Genomic DNA, 18,283 nt, shown 5'->3' on the forward strand with positions numbered 1-18,283 from the left:
AGTTGCCAGTGGCTGCTGTTGGGTCTGCGTATAGTCCTTGTGCTATCGACCCCTCTATGAGCATGCGCAGAGGTGGGAATAATCAAGTGCCATACGTATGGCTCATCTATGAGACGAATCGCGATCTCAAACATTTCAATGTACAAAAATGATGGACTAGAAGCAATCAGAGAAATTAAGTTGGGATAAGGCAGTGTTTTGAATCTTTAGTCAATTTTAAAAAGGTTTATGTGAAAGCACTTCTTATGAAAATGACAGTAGATCTGGGGAGCTTGGCGGGCCACAGCTCAGTAAGCACCAATAACACGACACGGGCCTTGAAGGCTAACATGATTTTAAGCTTCACTGATGTCCAGTGCTCTGGTGACTAGCATGTTCTCACCATATGTTTTTTTAATTTAAATTCAATTTAGTTAACATACAGTGTATTATTAGCTTCAGGGGCAGAATTCAGGGATTCATCAGGTGCCTGTAACACCGAGTGCCCACCTTAATGAGCATCACCCAGGTACCCCAGCCCCGCACCCACCTCCCCTCCAGGGACCCTCAGTTTGAGTCTCGTATGGTTTGCCTCCCTCTTGTTTTGTTTTATTTTATTTTATTTTATTTTATTTTATTTTTTTATTAATTTTATTATTTTATTTTATTTTATTTTGTTTTATTTTATTTTATTTTTCCCGCCCTTCCCCCATGCTTTAGCTGTTTTGTTTCTCAAATTCCACGTAAGAGTGAAATCATATGGTATCTGTATTTCTCTGACCAACTTACTTTGCTTAGCGTATCGTGTTTGGGCACCGTATCATACATTCTCATGCCAGATAAAGTGTGTATGGGAGGACTTTAAAAGTCTAGACCTGCATTTTTCAGGACAATAGCCACTGGCCATGTGTAACTACTTACACTTAAATGAAATACAAATGGAGTTCTTCAGGACACTAACCACATTTCAAGTGTTCAATATCCACATGTCTAGTAGCTACCACAGTGACCAGCACAGATATAAAACATTTTCATCATTGCAGAAAGTGACACTGTGGAGCACTGGTCTAGACTGCGTATCATATAGGTAAGGGTAATTGGAATTTGAGCCAGGAAAAAGAGAAGGCTTGAAGAAAATCTTGTATTTTATGACTTATAGGGAGTATTACTCAGAAAATAGAACAAACTTGTTCTCCCCAACACACAGAACTAAGAGTTAAGGGAAGAGTTCAGCTTAACAAAAAGTCCTAGTAATTAGGACTACTCACAATGGAATGGTTTGTCACCAAGAAGTAAGCTTTTGTCCCTGAAAGTGCTCAGAGGGAGGCTAGATAACCTCTTTTTCCAGACATCTCTCCATAGGGAGAATGTCTCTTTCCATTCTAAGTTACCAGGATTACATGCGGACACTCAACACCAACCAAAAAAAAATGGGTTTTGACCAGTTATACAATCTACCAAACCATTTCTAATTCCCCTCATCCTTTAGTTGATACTTAAATGGGGATGATGGTGACGAAGTAAAAGCAAAAAAGAGAGAGGAGGAAGAGAATAAGAGAAAGAGGGATTTGTACAATTGACTACATTTCCTGATTCTGTAAACATCCCATTCATCTTTAAAGAATACTGCCTCTATTCCTAGGCCAGTGCCTTGTGCAGGATATCTCATGGCAATTAGTGATTAACTTCAAAAGGCATCTTTTTCTTTTTTTTTTTCTAGAAAAGAAATGCTCATTTTGATTCTATTCCAATTATTTGTTTGGGAATAAAAACATTTAAAATTGCTCATGCACAGTAAAATTGATGGTCCAGGAATGTGCACCATGCTTATCCTGTGCTGTAGGGTACTTGCAGCATGAAGAGTACGTTGATATTTCATTTTGCCTTCAACCCCATTCTAGAAACTGCTCTATCTGCTGGCTAAAGCTTCACAGGGAGGAAGGGAGACTGTCAGGCAGGTGATTTTAAAAAGGAAGCGCTTATACTTATAATTGCCTTTCCTTTCATGTTTTGAATTTAGTACTTAGGCACCTTTCAGCCAAGGAAAGAAGCGGTGGTACTGGTTAGCACCCTGTTTGTTTTGGTCTCTCTACCCACCTAGAGCCCTGAGCCTCTCATCTATGGAAGATGGCAGAGATACTAAAACAAGGATGAGAAGGAAAAGTAACTAGGCCAGGAGAGAGACGTGTTGACTCTTGCCACCCCTATCATGAAAAGCAACTGGCTGTAACTTTATTGTTTTGTCTGTCTTGGCAGCACAAGCCTTGCTCAGCACAGAATCATCTCTGGCAGAAGTTGCACTTGATTCTTCAAAGCAGCGATCAAAATGGCTAGCGTGACGTCGAGGGGAGAGGTGAAGGACAGACCTTGGCAATGCAGGAGATTCTGTGGCAAGCTATGCTGGAAGGTCAAGTTCAAGGGGTCAATTTTAGGGGCTCCAGAACCACCAATGAAGGAAGTTGTCTGCTGGTTTGCCACGTCCTATGTCCTATCTAAGAATCTTATTACTTTGTAAAAAGCAAGTTTTCATAATGAAAACAATTTTAAGTGTATACATAGAGAGGCATGAAGAGAACAGTTAACTGAACAGTTTTTTCCTACAATTAACTCTCTACAGGATTTAATGGGACCGGGCTATCCATTCAGTCATTCACTCAACAACCGTGCACGGTCTACCAAGTGCCAGACACTGAGCTTCATGCTAGGGTTACGATGGGGGTGAAAACATGCTCTCAGCTTTTAGGAAGTTTCCCTCTGGTGGGGGAAAGGGACATTAAAGAACCACAGATATAAAGCTGGCGAAGGTCACTGCTTGTACCATAGTGCATGGACAGAGGGCGACAGAAAAATGTGCCAGGTGAACCAAAGCCTGGCTCGCCAGCGCTGGGCAAGGGGGAGTACTGTAGGCAGAAGGAGAAGTATGCAGAGGGGCCTGACGCAGCACAAGGGGGCTAGAGGGGAGAAAGGGGTCTAGAGGAGGCTCAGGGGGAAAATAGGATTCAGGTCACACAGAGCTCTACATGTCTCGTGAAGGATTCTGCTCTTGACCTAAGAGCAGTGGGAAATTCTCCAAGGGTTGGAAGAGCCATGACAGGATCACAAATTCATGTTTCGAATCTAAATGGAGAACTCGAACACCTAGCAAACTTGCATTGTGGGGACTGGTCTATAATTAATTGTGGAGATACACACAGAGGGTAAAGAATACATCTCTGTGTACAGTAAACTCTTTTATGTACAAATCACATATAAACACTTTAAAATCCAATAAAAGAATACAACTTATCATATTACGATGTTTATGTGTTTACTTTGTAAGGCTTGAGCTTTATGAGCTCATTTCCATTAAACACAATAATGTCTGGTTTGTTTATACTGGTGAAGGCTGCAGCCCTCTGATGCAATGTCCTTTAAATACAAAGACACTAGTCCATTCATCCACATTAGTAGAGCATACACTGGGGGATGGATTTTTTTCAGTTGGGGGGGGTCAAATTCTACCCACAAATGGGTAAAGACGGGGTACAGTTCATGTCCACTTAGTTAGAACAAAGCTCCCTGATTCCCTAGAAACTTAAATTCTAATTTTGGCTAAAGCTTCTCCCCACTTCCCTAATTAATAGGACACACTGGTAACTTCCTTTCAAATGCTGACTTATATAGGTTTGGTTTAAAAGCAAACAACTATTTCAAATCCACCACAGTTACAAAATTACTTAGCTACAGCATCATTTGAAAACTTACTTATGGAACGCTTGCCTTCCCTATATGCAGCTTCATCTCTGAGCTGTGAACTAATAAAATAGCAATATGCTTTAAAAATCAGAAATTGAGTTTGATGAATTATTTAAATAAACGCTGTGCCATGCAACTAAGTAAGAGTCTCTTAAATCACTGTCTCCCAAGACAATTTTGTTTTTATTAGGCTGATTTTTGAAATGTTCAATGAAAAATGGGTGCTTGGAGATGAAATTGCCATTTAATATGGTACTGGGTTTAATATGTAGATAACAGAATACTGCAGGCCTGATTTCTAATCATTTGTTCAACCCTTTTCATCATAGACAAGTCAATAGGATGCCTACTCTATGGTCAATTTCCTTTTGGGGCGGTGGGGAGGGGATGTGGCCCTAACATATAGCAAGGCTCAGAGTGCAGGATTGTTCTAAGGATGGATGGATAGCAGGTATTTGGCAATTGTTAATGATCTTAAAAGCACATTATTTACTTGTCTTCATGGCATTTGATTTTGAAGATGAACATGGTTTCATGGCTACTTAAAAACAAGGAGAGAAGATTCTGTGCTTCTGTGAAATGTAGTCATTTCATTCCCCTGCTTAACAAAAACGTCAATTACTCCCCCCAAAACTTTAAAACACCTGAGTGCATGACTACCAACATCCCCCTCTGTATCCTTTCCTTCTCTGGACCTCACGTACCCTCCTACTTGACACACACTGAAGCTGCAGCCCTCTGGTGCACCGGCACAGCCCCAGGCGTCTCCCCATCATCCAGGGCATCACCCTATTTGGAGCGTGTCTTTATTGTCTATCATCCCATTATTCATTATTCAAATCTCCCTCCCCCGGAGGGCAGAGGCCAAGTTCTATTCTTCCCTATTCCCTAGCACTTAGCACATAGTAGGTGACATTGCTGGGCTCAAAATCCACCTTATAGATACACAAGCCCTTGGCCTAAAAATGTTGTTCAGTTATAATTCTAACTGAGCGTTTGCCAATTCTTTGAACTATTTGAAGAGAGCAAAAGTTTTCCAGACCAGCATTTTCCACTCCGAATGCAAAGTTCTTTCTCCCTCCCCCATCTACTGTGGCCAGGATAAGGATGCTAACCCTGCCTTACTGACCTGTAACCCGACGGCTGCTGCTCACACTGGTCAGAGCCCTTTCCTGTTCATTATGCCCTTCGATCCTGTACCAGGACTACCTGAGACAGAGGGGCAGACATCTCACACTATTTTTACAGATAAACAAAGGGGAGGTCACTGAGTCTGCCTGAGGTCAGACAAGTCACTAGGGTGAGACGACACAAGCATGTGGATGCCTGGGTCTCTCTCTCGTCCACTTGGATGTTCGATGAGAACCTCCTATGTACCAACTTCTGGACTAGGCCTCTGAGGGGACTGACAGCTCAGTAAGACCTGAGTTCTACCCTGGACTAAGGCATGGGACAGAAGCCATTGGAGGACCTGCGGGACTTTCAAAACTGCAGGGAAAAGGTCACCCCACTCTTCTCAGAACTCTACAATATTGTCCAGGCCACCCGAGCTGCCAACACCCCCTGCTGCCCAGGACTGCTCTCTGTAGCATAGGAAAGGACATAACTCCCATGCTTCCCGGCCTCCCGGAGCATCCCTCACACAGGCGGACACGTGGTGTGCTGGACCACATGTCACACCGCATCAGGCGCTGAAGCTGGTGCACCAGGGGAAACCCTTGAAGATCCCTTAAAACACCAGCAGAGAGTTCTTCTGCAAACCCCTCCTCCTCCTCTCTCCCTCTCTGAGTCCCGTAGGGCCAGTCTGGCCTTCAGTGTTGGAGCAGATCAATTTTGTCTTTTGTTACTGAAGCTTTTTATCTTGAATGTGTAGCTCAGGGCCCAATGGAGTAGTTCGCATGTGTGCTGGGCACTGGGTCTACCAAAACCCCGGATCTCTGAAGACCGAAGTCATCCCCAGTGGGCTGAGACACGCAAAATGAAACAGGCGAATACAAAAGGGGACTTTTAGTTCCCCACACACTGCAGGCCACGTGCCCACTGGTGAGAGGGGGGAGCTGGACCCTTTCCCTACTTACACCGCTTCTTTCTTTTACCTATTATCGTTGCCGTTGTTATAATCCATTACTATTATTTACCAAGCATGCATAGTTGAACACGAGTTAAGTAAAACACAGGCATGCTTTGTCCCCACTGTAAATTTTTAGCCACTAGCATAGACTAACTTAATAGGAGATTTGCCTGAATAATGCTAAGTGCACGTGGCTTTCCATATATATGCCTTGTTATTCCTAGCACCCACTATATGCCATCCACCTGCATGAAGCACTGGGGAAAACAAGAGTCAGCCACAAGCCCCCCAGTATAGCAGGGGAGAAAAATATAAACCATTTCATTACCATGTGAAGAGCTGGATGTATATGGTCCCAGATGGGCCTGGACAGGGTAGGGGAGGCTGAAGGAGACCACCTCCACCCACAGGACGTTGCACGCGACCCTTCCCTGCCCCTTTCCTAATTCCGGTGTCACTTTCCTAGCAAGCCCCTCCCTGCAACCCCACTTAGAACCCTAAACCCTCTTTTCATCCATACACACTCCTATGCCTCCCCCTCTGCTTTTTCCTCCCTAGCACTCACCACCTTCTGACCACATCTCTTATTTATTTTGCTTTTGGTCTTTTTCGTCCCACAAGAAGGCAGCTCTGTGAGGGCAGGGATTTCGTCTGTCTGTTCGCTGCTGAATCTCCACCTTCAATCAGCAGCCAGCACAGAGTAGGATTTGGTAAATACTCAGAAAGATGCTGTCTCGGACCACGGTAAAGGGCAACCACCAGAGCTCTTCTTTCCTCCTTGTTTCCTTGAGAGAATTTACCAAGAAAGTGAAATAATCTTTCTGTGAAAAAAAAAAAAAGTCACCTATTGTTCCTTGACTCCTCACTAGACTGGAGACTTGGTAGCAGTTGGTTGTCTGTCGGCTTTGTTCACTGCTGTGTCCTCAGCCCTGGAAACAGAGCCTGGCACCGCTTATTTTGTTCGATGAGTTTCCCTTGAGTGCATGATCATCCTCATCATGGTCACAGCTCATGTCTGCTGAACACCCAGCACACGCCAGATGGTTTTATCTGTATTCTCCTTCCAAATCCTCCCAACACCACCCTGAGGTAGGTACTGTTATGCTTCTCAGTTTGTCAATGAGGAAACACAGACGGACGGAAACTTGCCCAAGATCTCAATCCAGCAGAGGGAAGGGCCAGCAGGCAACTCCAAGCCATCCAACCTGAGCTTTGCTTTAGTCACCATTCTGCTGCCGTGACACAGTGCCGTCGTCACTCCTGGGCTACTGCAGTGCCCCCCACCCCCCCACCCAGTCATCTGCCCTCTACAGCACCCTCCGGCCACCGCCAGGACATCCTCCACTGAAGCCAGAATAACACTTTCAAGTAGCAAAACTGATCACCTCACTCTGCTTTAAATCTCTTCACTGGCTGTCCATTGGCAGAGCACACATTTTGGGGACCCATCGGCAAAGTGGTTAACATTTATAATAACTCCTCTGGAAGGATGACATTGCCATTTCCAGAAAAAATTAAAGACTATGAAGAACACAACTGGACTTGGGAGAAATGTTCTACCTTTGAGATAAATAATGAGAAGAGGTTTATTTGATTATAACAAACTGGAGTCTATCAGTAGTTCCAGAAATATTTATGTGATAACTAAAAAGAACCAGTAAGGCAGATGTGTTAAAATGGATATCCTGGGCCCCACCCAATCCCATTAATTCAGAATCTCTAGGGATGGGGTCAGGAAACCTAGGTTTTTTAACAAGTAATCTGGGTACTCCTCTGACATTCAGGGACCCACATCTTTTCAATGCTAACATATAGGCAAGTACTTATATGTTGGGTAATATTATAGAAACCATCAAGACTAAGACCGAGTCAGCACTATCTAATGACCAATGAGAACTCCTTCGTTCAAAAATAATGTTATATGACTCGTGGATTCAAACTTGCCCTAACTCAAGTCACAGTTCTCTCTCTCTTTTTAAGGTTTTATTAATTTATTCATGAGAGACACAGAGAGAGAGGCACAGACACAGGCAGAGGGAGAAGCAGGCTCTGTGCAAGGAGCCCGATGCGGGACTCAATCCCAGGACCCCGGGATCACACCCTGAGTCAAAGGCAGACAGACATTCAACTGCTGAGCCACCCTGGTGCCCCAAGTCACAGTTTTCAAAAATGTCCAATGCTTGAGCATTCCATTCCACCTCATGGAAGCTGGAACTACCACATATGGTAAAACCAACTTACTTATGACATGTCAACAGTATTAGATGTTCATTCCAAATATTATTGCATTTCTTCCCTTAAAATATAGCATCCTGCCCAGGCTACAAGATAGAGAAAAAAACAAACAAACAAACAACAACAAAAAAAAAAAACAAAAAAAAAAAAGCAAAACCTATAAACTACATCCTACCCCTAGCATGTCAGTTGACTCCTCAGCTCATGTTGGGTGGGATTCAAAGGAAAACAAGTCTATTCAGGTTTTTTTGCATTCTGACTGACCCCTAAGGAGGTTGGAGATGAGCTTTGTTAATGGGGGAGTTCAATGCTCATCCAATCAGCATCCCAAGACTCTGGTATTTTACAAGGCTTCCCTGACATTACCAGATGTTCATCTTGGACACGGGGTGCCATTTGCTTCTGAAAATGAAAGAAGGTCTCACCAGGTAGTCTTCTCTCCCTCCAGCTGGGAATGGTCACCACTGCAGAGCAGCGACAGGACGGAGCACAAACATTTAATCTTTTGCTCTAGACTCCAGCTGATTTTCCTTTCAACATATTTTCAAATATTTAATTTGTGCAAATGACCCCCCCCCCCCCCGCCAAATCTGTTTTCTTCCACAAAATGTCAAAAAAAAAATATTGATCAAATAAAAGTCAAATAGTCCCGAGACCTACTTGGAAAGATATGGTGTTTTAAGTGTGGTGCCAGAGCAAGTTTCTAACAATTTCTTTTGAAATTTCAGAAATATCAGTACTGACTTTTAGCTCTGATGTTCAAGTGCTTCTGCGTAAAAGAAAATGCTCTCCCCTATACAAGACAGAAATTAATGGTGCTTTAGAAATAATGATTGTGTACTGCAATATCCAAAGAGGTCTATGGGAGAAAACACTACATTTGTAGAAGAAAACAATCAGAGAAATATATTTTTCAATACATTTCATAGATCTGAAGACAATTTTACACTACCCCTACTGAATTGGCAGTCTCATCACCCTTGAAATAACCCTTTGCAGATGCTATGTAATGTAGGTACAAATAGGATCTATCATTATATAAAATGAACAGAATAATCCCTGGTCAGATGCAATGCAACAAATTAAGGAGAAAAAAAGTGAGATTATTCAAGGTCAGTAAAGATTATTCAGCACTCACTAAAGTGAAACAAATGAAAACAGGGTGAAACATTCAAATTTTGAAGGTTTCTATCTTTACAGACTGCATTTAAGTTTTTTAATTATAAATGAAATCCTGGAAGTGTAAAATCAGTCGGTCTTTTATTTCCAATAGAAGTTTCTAATTTCCTTATGAGTTCCTGGTATTTCAACTCTGTGCTAAGCCCAGAGGAAGCCTGTTTTCTCCACCCTACCCAGATTCCAAAACTCCACTGTGGACCCTCTCAGCCATGAAGCACGCCATGACCCTCTACTTAAGACTCTCTTGAACATGTGGACAGAAATCTGCCAACACACGGGGCAGGAACAGCAGGGGGAGGCAGAGCTCCCTGGGATCTAGAAAGATCCCATGGATCAAATGAGAATAGCTTCAGTTGTTTAAGATACAAAATCAGTACTCCACTTAGACTCTAAATTCTTAAGCAATTGTGAACGACAAAAAAATAAATAAATAAAATAAAACAGGTATTAACGCTAGTATAAAAATGTTTTTTAAATTCAGTGTTTATTTGTCAAATACCAACTCCTTTTTCTTTCATTCCTTTCTGTTTCTGATCTTTGGAAAAACCACATCAGTATCAAATGTCACTTAGTTCTTATTCAAACAGAGGAAAGCAGACACAGCGGCTGCACCCGTGACTTAGGTGACCTGGACCCTCAGTAAAAACCAACCTCTATAAATCACCAGATGTAAGCAATTGGGTAGTGATCACTTTAATTAATTGAACAGCTTTCCTGAAATTTACTGTATAATTTTAACCCTCACGACACCTTTCCCAGAAGCAACCAACAATGGTGGGCTTTTCTTAACTTGTTTGGGGAAGGAAAAACATTTTAACCTCAGTGCCTCAAATACATTTTAAAATTGTTCAAGATTCAAGGTGGTAAGCTACTTAAATTTTAGGAAATCAAATACTGCACATTCCAAACACTACCCTGAAGTGCTGAAAGTCAGAATTATTCCAAAACATCTCCAAGGTGTGAAAATAAACATGTTATCTGTCCTAAAAATACAGAAAATTTAGCACTATTTTATTTCAAAACCCATCTTTGCAAAACATGGAATGGTATTTATAACTTCAATCACGTATTTAACTGTATGACGTTGATATTTTGGTCTGATGTTTCTGAACCTCGATGTGTACAAGTACCACACTTAAAATACTCCCAATGCCTTATTATCAACTCCCACTTCCTCTAACAACTCCAATCACCCTCCTCTAGGAACTATGTAATACCTAACACACAGATCCCAGGCCAACCACTGAGTAACACCAGAATTAGTGCTAGTCTGCAGGGCATAATCAAACACATGTCTCTAGGAGATGAAGGCAGCTTCTCTGAATCTGGGACACCAGCTCAGCAATGACAGCGACATGGAGAGTGTGTTGTTACAATGATACTTAAGATCTAGGAAAGAAAGAGGCTGAAAAACAAGTCGACCAATTTAAAAAAACACTTCTCCATTATCTACAGGAGGAAATATTCATATTTTGCTTCTAAGACCTTTATTCTAGCCCATATGGAACTGTTACCCACGGTCCCTGTTACCCAAACATATGTGCAAAATCCTAACATTCACTTACAAGGAGAGAAGCGTAATATTTGCTGAGACTGGTCCTAGATTTGGAATGGTCTCCAATTCATTGTTGTTCAGTTTCCTTTAAGAGCCAAAAGAAAAAGAAAAAAAAAAAAGGCTGATTAGATCACCTGTAATTCAGAGGTGTGAAAACTTTATAAAGTTAAAGATACCTAAAAGTCTTAAATAACTTATTGTAATCCAAACATTCTTCACAGTTAAGTAGCATATTTTTTCTTATTCAAATCTCAAATAGAAGTAAGACTCACACTTCTCGAAGGTTTTGAAGGTGGCTCATGGAATTTGCCTTGATGAAAGACAATCTGTTGTGACTCAAGTCCCTACGAGGAAACAAAAGTAAAGTTTCAAAAGGTCACTACTAGTGCTTAATGATGTGCAAGACAGAATGGATTTATGAGATACCTCTATCAACACTAGTGACAATGTAGGAAATAATTGGTTTATCCTACCCCCAAACTAGACGGCAACCAAACTGCCAAAGTAAAAAATACAAATTCTGAGGACAAAATTAGCTTAGGAGACTGGCAGATTCAAGTGCTTTAAGCCCACAGATTTTTAGGAGATGGTTTTTGGCACAGGGTGAACAGATCTTTTGTGAACTGGTTGTTTTGCTTCACCCTCCCAATCCCCTACCATCTCCTCACTTCCAACCTGATATGGTGAAGTCATGGCCTATGAAAAGTGGCTAATTAGGCAGGCTGCTGAAACTCAAAGCTCTAAAGAAACCTTTTTATTATTACCATAAAATTAAACATCGGTGTTCGTATTACAAGTGAACAAAACAGAAATGGCTTTTCATACGTATTTGTTTCTCTGGGTTTAGGCACCAAATTATTTGAGGTATCACTTGTGTGTATATGTTGGGAGTCGAAAAAACCATCCGAATTCTGCTTTTCTGAATTCCCCAAATCTCAGTATTTGATAACATAATGTATAATTTAAACCACATAAACCACCTACAAAGTAGGCTATATAGGAACCCATGATCAGATTTCTTTTCAATCATTACATAAACCTGCTTCTTAGAGACTTTAGAGACCTCAGCCTAACTTAGTAACAATTTCCATAGACATGATGATGATGATGATGATTATTATTTACAAAGCAAAACAAAACTCCTACACATGCAACATTCTAGACTAGGCCATCATCTTGGCTTTTAAGACCCAACAATACTAAAGAGAGCCCGGTAAATATTTGCTCACGTCCCTTTGCGTGCTGACACACTGAGTGTGTGCCTACCATGCGGTGGGTGGACTGAAAGTGAAATGGCTGGAACAGCTACTGAAAACCAGACTTACAAACAGCACGGCTGAAAAGCTCTCCCCCAGAGAGGGGTTTACCAACCCTTACCAAATGAGTTCTTTCAGCCCTCAAAAATGAAGACTTTCAGCTAACCAGTGTTTCAGCTAACCAGTGTTTCAGTTAACCAAGCTGGATTGGCACAAAGCATGAACCAGAAATGAGAGGCAGAAAAATCACACCCAGAGAACGAGTGTGACTTTGCACACGGCTACGAAGTCAACAACTGGAAATCAAGTCTCTGCATTTTTGTTTTGAGAATTAAACCTGGATTTCTCTAGTGCACCTAAAAATAAAATAAAATAAATCTGCAAAGGTTTTATTTGAAACATGTTTGCCTAAAGACCTACCAGACAGTAACAGACATGAGTAGATTTGTTCTGGTAGAGTTATAACATGAAAAAAATCTGGCACAGTCTTTAAACTATAAAAATCCTGCAATTACAACCACTGCTGTGCATGCTCACCACGCTGGAGCCAGACACTTTCCCTCACAGCCCAGCTCAGGTCCGTCTGGAGTTCATCAAGGAACCCGTGAGCCCAACAACTCATGTTAGGATTCAAACAAAACCTGTGTGCTTTTAGCACCACAGACAGTCGCAGATTTCCCACAGGGTTTCAAAAACAACCAGCGAAAAGAGTCCTTCACCTGGGAGGTAGCCTGAATCAACAGAAAGTCTCATTTGGATCCACTTAACTAAAGAACATTGAACCAGCATAAAACTGCATCCCCTATTGTTTCAGTTTTTAAAAGGAAAAGGGGAGCCAATCTGGCATTTACATTTATATACAGGTGGTTTTCTTTTTAATTAGAAAAAAAAAAAAAAAACCGAAAACCACACTTCACTTCATTTTAATGATTATTTCATAGGGCAATCCTATGAGAAAAGAGAGGGTTTTAACTTTTTTTCCAGCCAGTAATGGGACGAGATCTCCAACAAAAGACCTTTAAAATGAGAAACTGCCTTCTGAGAAGTGTGCACATGCTGGGGACCAGTTGTTTCTGATCCAGAAGCAGGAGCTGGCAACCCTAAATATTTTAGTTATTGCAACACACTTCCATTCCTGAGTTTTGTGTACTATTAAAACCACATTATATGTAGGAGAAAAAAAAATCACCTCTTAAGTGACTTTTACTGCTAAATACTTAGAGCCATGAAACTTTTAATGTGTCTAAATTTAGATTTAATACAGTTTATGTTTCAGAAATGATTACTTTCCAGTTAAAGGATGTCACATTTTCCTAAATCTTCCCTATATTGTTTGTATGGCTAGACCACATTAAAAACAAATACAAGTTGTACAATGTCGATATTTTCTTAAACCCACTAGAACATTCAGTTAGAGAAGCAGATTCTTCACTTTCAGAGGTCCATTAACGAACATCTTCCCCAGGAAACCTTTTCAAAAAAACTCTGTGTGGTGAGGTTAATAAACGGGAAAAGTGGTAAGGCAGGGAGGTGTTAACTATTTACCTAGAACTCAGCTGGCCAAATGCTTGCAAATCAAACTGTACATGGCAGGAAAAAAAGTCTTTCCTCCTGCACATTAGCAAGTGAATAAATATATACGAAAAAAAATTAATTTACAACATTTGGTTCCAGCCATCATTTTGTTCCTTTTAGCATTTGGAAATCTAACTTCCAAGTCAAATTTTAAAATGCAAATCCAGCACAGCTTCTTAATCAATCCCACTGGGGCCTGCAGAGCTGCTAATTCAGCAGAAATCTGGAAAGCTGAAAAACAAAAAGCCAGGCTGTAGCTGTTTTAAGACACTGATCCAAAGTGACTCATAAATCAGCTTGCTATGTTCAAGTTTTAGTCTGGAAAATATAGAAAAACAGCTGTGAAAACCATAAGGACCATGACCCCCCACCCCAGCCCCAATTCTGGTACCGGCCAGACAATTTATAACAGGCGAACACTAAGGAAGCCACACCAGCAGAAAGTACCTTTCGGACTTTCGCCTCAGCCCAGCTCATGCAAACATTTCTACGTGATAAGATAAATAATTCTGAAATTCCAGTGAGATTTTAATACATTAAGCTCTCACTGGCAATTGAGCAACTTTTCCCTCTTTTGGCTAAGTAACCTATTCCAGCAAGCAACTCCTCTCTGGGTTCAGAACTCTGTAAGCACAAATTCTAGATGTAAACGCAAGTCTGCCTTTAAAGGCAGCCTTAAGCAGAGCTTCAACTAGTTACTGTTTTAAAAGCCACTTTCATTAAAGTATTACAAGTCACTTTTTGAAAGAACGATATTATTATTATTTTACGGCTTAAACTTTACAATTTTTCACATGTGAGATTAAGGCCATAAACTACAACGAAAGCGCGGGAAGAAATACATACAGGACGTATATTAATTGATTTTTCTTAACTTGCAAATTCAACAAAGTGACACCAAAGATAAAGTTCTCCTGAATGGTGCTCTCATAAATTAGTCCTAGGGCAAATGTTCACTATCTTAATTACCCAAGAAAAAGTTAAGATACTGGAAAGAACAATGTGTAATTTTCTACTTCTTTCTGAACTCTGAAACTGTCTACTTCAACACTCTTACAATTACGTAAAATTCGAGAAACAGCCTCTTGTTCCAAACACCAAGTAACAGAGAGGTTAAAGCCCAATTCCATGTGTTTTTCTGCTTCCAAAGGTGGAGAGAGGAGACCTCTAGAGCTTTAGGCATAAACAAAAGAAATATTTACAATAAAGAATTTAGACCACATGGTCTGGTGACAACTACAAAGTTGGTTAAAAGTCACACAAGTACAAGAATGACAGAGCTGTCCACTGAGTGATCACAGTGGGGCTTCTGACAACAGACTTAGTGCTTATTTATACAAGTGGAACTTATTTTCACATATATTTAAGGAATGTGGACTTGTATTGAGACAATTTACTGCTGGCGGAAATGTAATTAAAGATTGTGCTAACCAAATAAACTGTAATTTGTTTTTAGTGTGCCACCAAATTATCTGCAAAACAAAATCCTAATTAGGTCAGCTACTTTTAAGACAACATTTCAATAGGTATTCAAAACCCTTCTGGTTTAATTCAACTTCTAATCACGACCAATAGGTTTTTTTTTTTTTTTTAAGACATCCAAATTCACACCAACAACATATATCTCACACTGGCGTGACCCGATGGGCTACCTGACAATGAAAAACTACGACTATAAGCTAAATTTGGGGAATGAGTCAAGCCTTTCTAACACACCCCAGGAAGAGCTATTCATTTACTTTTTCTCATCTCTCTATTATTCATACATGTTCACCTCCAGTCATTCACATGTTCAGTTCCATATGTTGTCAATAGAGCCATTCACATTTCATGAATAAGGCAGCATGACCTCCCTAAGAAGCAATTGAACAGAATTAGCCACAACTAATTGAAAGTCTTCCTGCTTCAGGTTAAAGCCCTTATCTCCCTCTTCAATTATAAAACAAAAACAAAAACTATTAAATAAGACATCCCTCAGTGAGGTTGCAAAAAAAACCCTCTGATTCTACTTTTGGACTAAACTAAGGTTTATTAACACAAATAGGCCAACAATCCCACAATTCACAAATAAAGAGTACGATGATTTAAAAAAAAAAAAAACACAATTTCTTCAACTATGGACCCAAACCACCTCCTCCTCCTCCTATTATTAGGCTAGTCTAGTAGAATTGCTTTAAGAATGTCGAATTTCCACTGCAAGCCTGCTAGGCCCAAATCTAAGGGTTAAGGATGGACCCTTTTATTTATTTATTTATTTATTTATTTATTTGCACTTTGTTTTAGAAAACTTTTTTTTTTTTTTTAAATACACTAGTTTTGATGTTTACATTTTCCACAAGTCTGCCACTTTTAACACAACTAGGGCTGGGGAGCAGGGGATGACACTTGGAAAGAATCAGCCTCCCCAACTCAACTGCACTCCCTTCCTCGTTCCTCCGTGCAGTTGGCAGGGGCTCCGGGTTTTCAGACTCTGCCGTTCCCGTCCAACAACTTGCCGAGGCCGCCGAGCCCTGCGTCCCGAGCCCTTGTCCCGAGCCCTTGTCCCGAGCCCTTGTCCCGAGCCCTCCGTCCCGAGCCCTCCGTCCCGAGCCCTCCGTCCCAGGCCCTGTGTCCCGAGCCCTCCGTCCCAGGCCCTGTGTCCCGAGCCCTTGTCCCGAGCCGTTGTCCCGAGCCCTCCGTCCTGCTCCGTGCGCCCAGAAACCTCAGCAGCCGCGGCCGCGTCCCCCGCTCCCTGCGGCCCAGCCTCGCCTCCCCGTCCCCGGAACCAGGACGTGCTGCGAGGTGGACGCGCATTTACGGGATTTCCTGCGGCGAAAGCAGGCGCAGGGGCGAGCGAGCAACGGGAGGCTACGACGGCGAGGCCCGTGACCCAGGCCCGCTGGCGCGGCGTTCCGCGTGGAAGGGGCTCCGCGGGTCAGCGGCCGCCCCGCACCTGGCGGGCCCCGCACCTGGCGGCGGGCGGCCGGCGCTCGGGGCTCCCCCGCCCACCTGCGCGCAGGTGCGGCGGGCGCACGGGGCTACGGGGCTACGCGGCTACGCGGCTGCGCGGCCGAGGGCGCAGCGAGCGCCGCTCCGGCCCCCGGGGGGCGCCCCTCGGCCGCGGGGTACTTACAGGCGGGCGACCCGGGGCGGCAGCACCTCGGGCAGGCGCGCCAGCCGCCGGCGGCTGCAGTCCAGCAGGTCCCCGAGGCAGCGGCACGGAGCGGCACAGCGGCGCGCGGCGGCGGCGGCGGCGGCCCCGGGGGGCGGGTCGGGGCGCCCCAGCACCGCGCCCAGCAGCAGGGCCAGCGCCGCCGCCGCCGCCGCCACCGCCACCGCCGGGCCGCCCATCGCGCGCCCGCGGCCTCCCGCGCCCCGGCACACGCCGCCTGCGCCCTCCGCCGCCCGCAGGGAGCCCTCGGTGCACGCCCCGGCGCGGGAGCGGGAGCGGGAGCGGGAGCCGCAGCCGGAGCCGGAGCCGGAGCCGGAGCCGGAGCCGGAGAGCGCGCAGGGCCGCGGGCAGCGTCGACGCGCACAAGCCCCGCTCGCCCGCGAACAAACTTTTCCGCCTCCTCCCCTCGGCGCTGCGCGAAGCCCCGGCGCGGCGGGCCGGGGGCGGGCGGGGCCGGGGGGCCGGGGGGCGGGGCCGGGGCGGGGCAGGGCGGGCGGGTCGCCCCGCCCCCGGGGAGGCCGGGCTCGGAGCCCCGGCGGCCGCGCAGGGGGGAGCGGAGCCGAGCGCGGCCGCCCCGAGGGTCCCGTCCCCGCCCCCCGGGCCGCCGTCGCCGCCGCCGCCGCGTCCTGGGAAGCCGACAGCAGACGCAGCTAAGCGAGGAGGCGGGTGTGCGCGCAGCCCGGGCCCGTCCTGGGGCGGCCTTCGGGGTGGGAGGCGCGGGGCGCGCGGGAGGCAAGTCCAGTGAGCGCTGCTATCGGGGAGCCTTTGAATTCCAAATTAAAAAGAAAAAGAAAATCAGACGTGATCCTACCCTCCACAGATGAAACAGTGGTTTCAGTGAAAGTTCTAACATGCTTACTGGTCTTTTTTTTTTTTTTGGCCATATATATCAGCTCAAGAAATAAAAACAATTAAAGGTAAACGGAAATGGTGTATTGCGCTGCGAACAGCCAGCTGTAGTGCGCTGGATAGAGCTGGGGAGGGGGGTATGTGCAATGACCTAATAAACCGTGATGGCCATCATAAAGTGTATGCCGTACTCTAAGAAGAGTAGTTAGAGTTCTGTCTTTTTTTAAGATTTTATTTATTTATTCGTGAGAGGCACAGAGAGAGAGAGAGACAGAGAGACAGAGAGAGAGGCAGAGACACAGGCAGAGGGAGAAGCAGGCCCCAGGCAGGGAGCCCGCCGTGGGACTCGATCTTGGGACCCCAGGATCATGCCCTGGGCGGAAGGCGGTGCTAAACCACTGAGCTACTGGGGCTGCCCAGTTAGAGTTATTTCAAGGCAAAATGAAAAGCAGGGCCTTGAAGGAAAAGATTCATGTAGGGACCATGGTCTCCCTGGGCTTTGAGTAATGATAAATTCTGATTGAGAAATGCTACCAGGCTAGAAATGCTACCTGCTTACCTGCTTGGGGGTGGAGGGAGAAGGGGTGGCCCGGGGGCAGATGGGGGTGGAGTTGGGGATATGGGACTTCCCAGTGAACTCTGTATTCTGACTTAACTCTTGCAGGTGATCGGGGCCACAGCAGATTGGAAACCCCAGA

General features: G+C 44.2%; 1 protein-coding gene across 4 annotated transcripts in view; it reads right to left on the reverse strand.

Moving 5' to 3' along the window:
* LRIG3 (leucine rich repeats and immunoglobulin like domains 3) overlaps window positions 1–16,797 on the reverse strand; it is a 49,081-nt gene extending 32,284 nt beyond the window's left edge. Inside the window, exons 1-3 of one of the 4 annotated variants that reach the window (XM_038549842.1) lie at window positions 16,698–16,797; window positions 11,027–11,098; window positions 10,765–10,839 (exon numbers count right to left, since the gene is read on the reverse strand). In XM_038549842.1, coding sequence (XP_038405770.1) covers window positions 10,765–10,839; window positions 11,027–11,055 — 104 coding nt within the window. In that variant the 5' untranslated portion in view covers window positions 11,056–11,098; window positions 16,698–16,797. Of the gene's footprint in view, window positions 1–10,764; window positions 10,840–11,026; window positions 11,099–13,555; window positions 13,645–15,359; window positions 15,422–15,999; window positions 16,115–16,697 lie in introns of those variants that run through there. The other 3 variants (XM_038549843.1, XM_038549841.1, XM_038549840.1) reach the window with 3 other exon arrangements.
* Window positions 16,798–18,283: the final 1,486 nt, after the last annotated feature.

The sequence above is a fragment of the Canis lupus genome, chromosome 10 (assembly GCF_011100685.1).
Source record: "Canis lupus familiaris isolate Mischka breed German Shepherd chromosome 10, alternate assembly UU_Cfam_GSD_1.0, whole genome shotgun sequence".
NCBI lineage: Eukaryota > Metazoa > Chordata > Mammalia > Carnivora > Canidae > Canis > Canis lupus.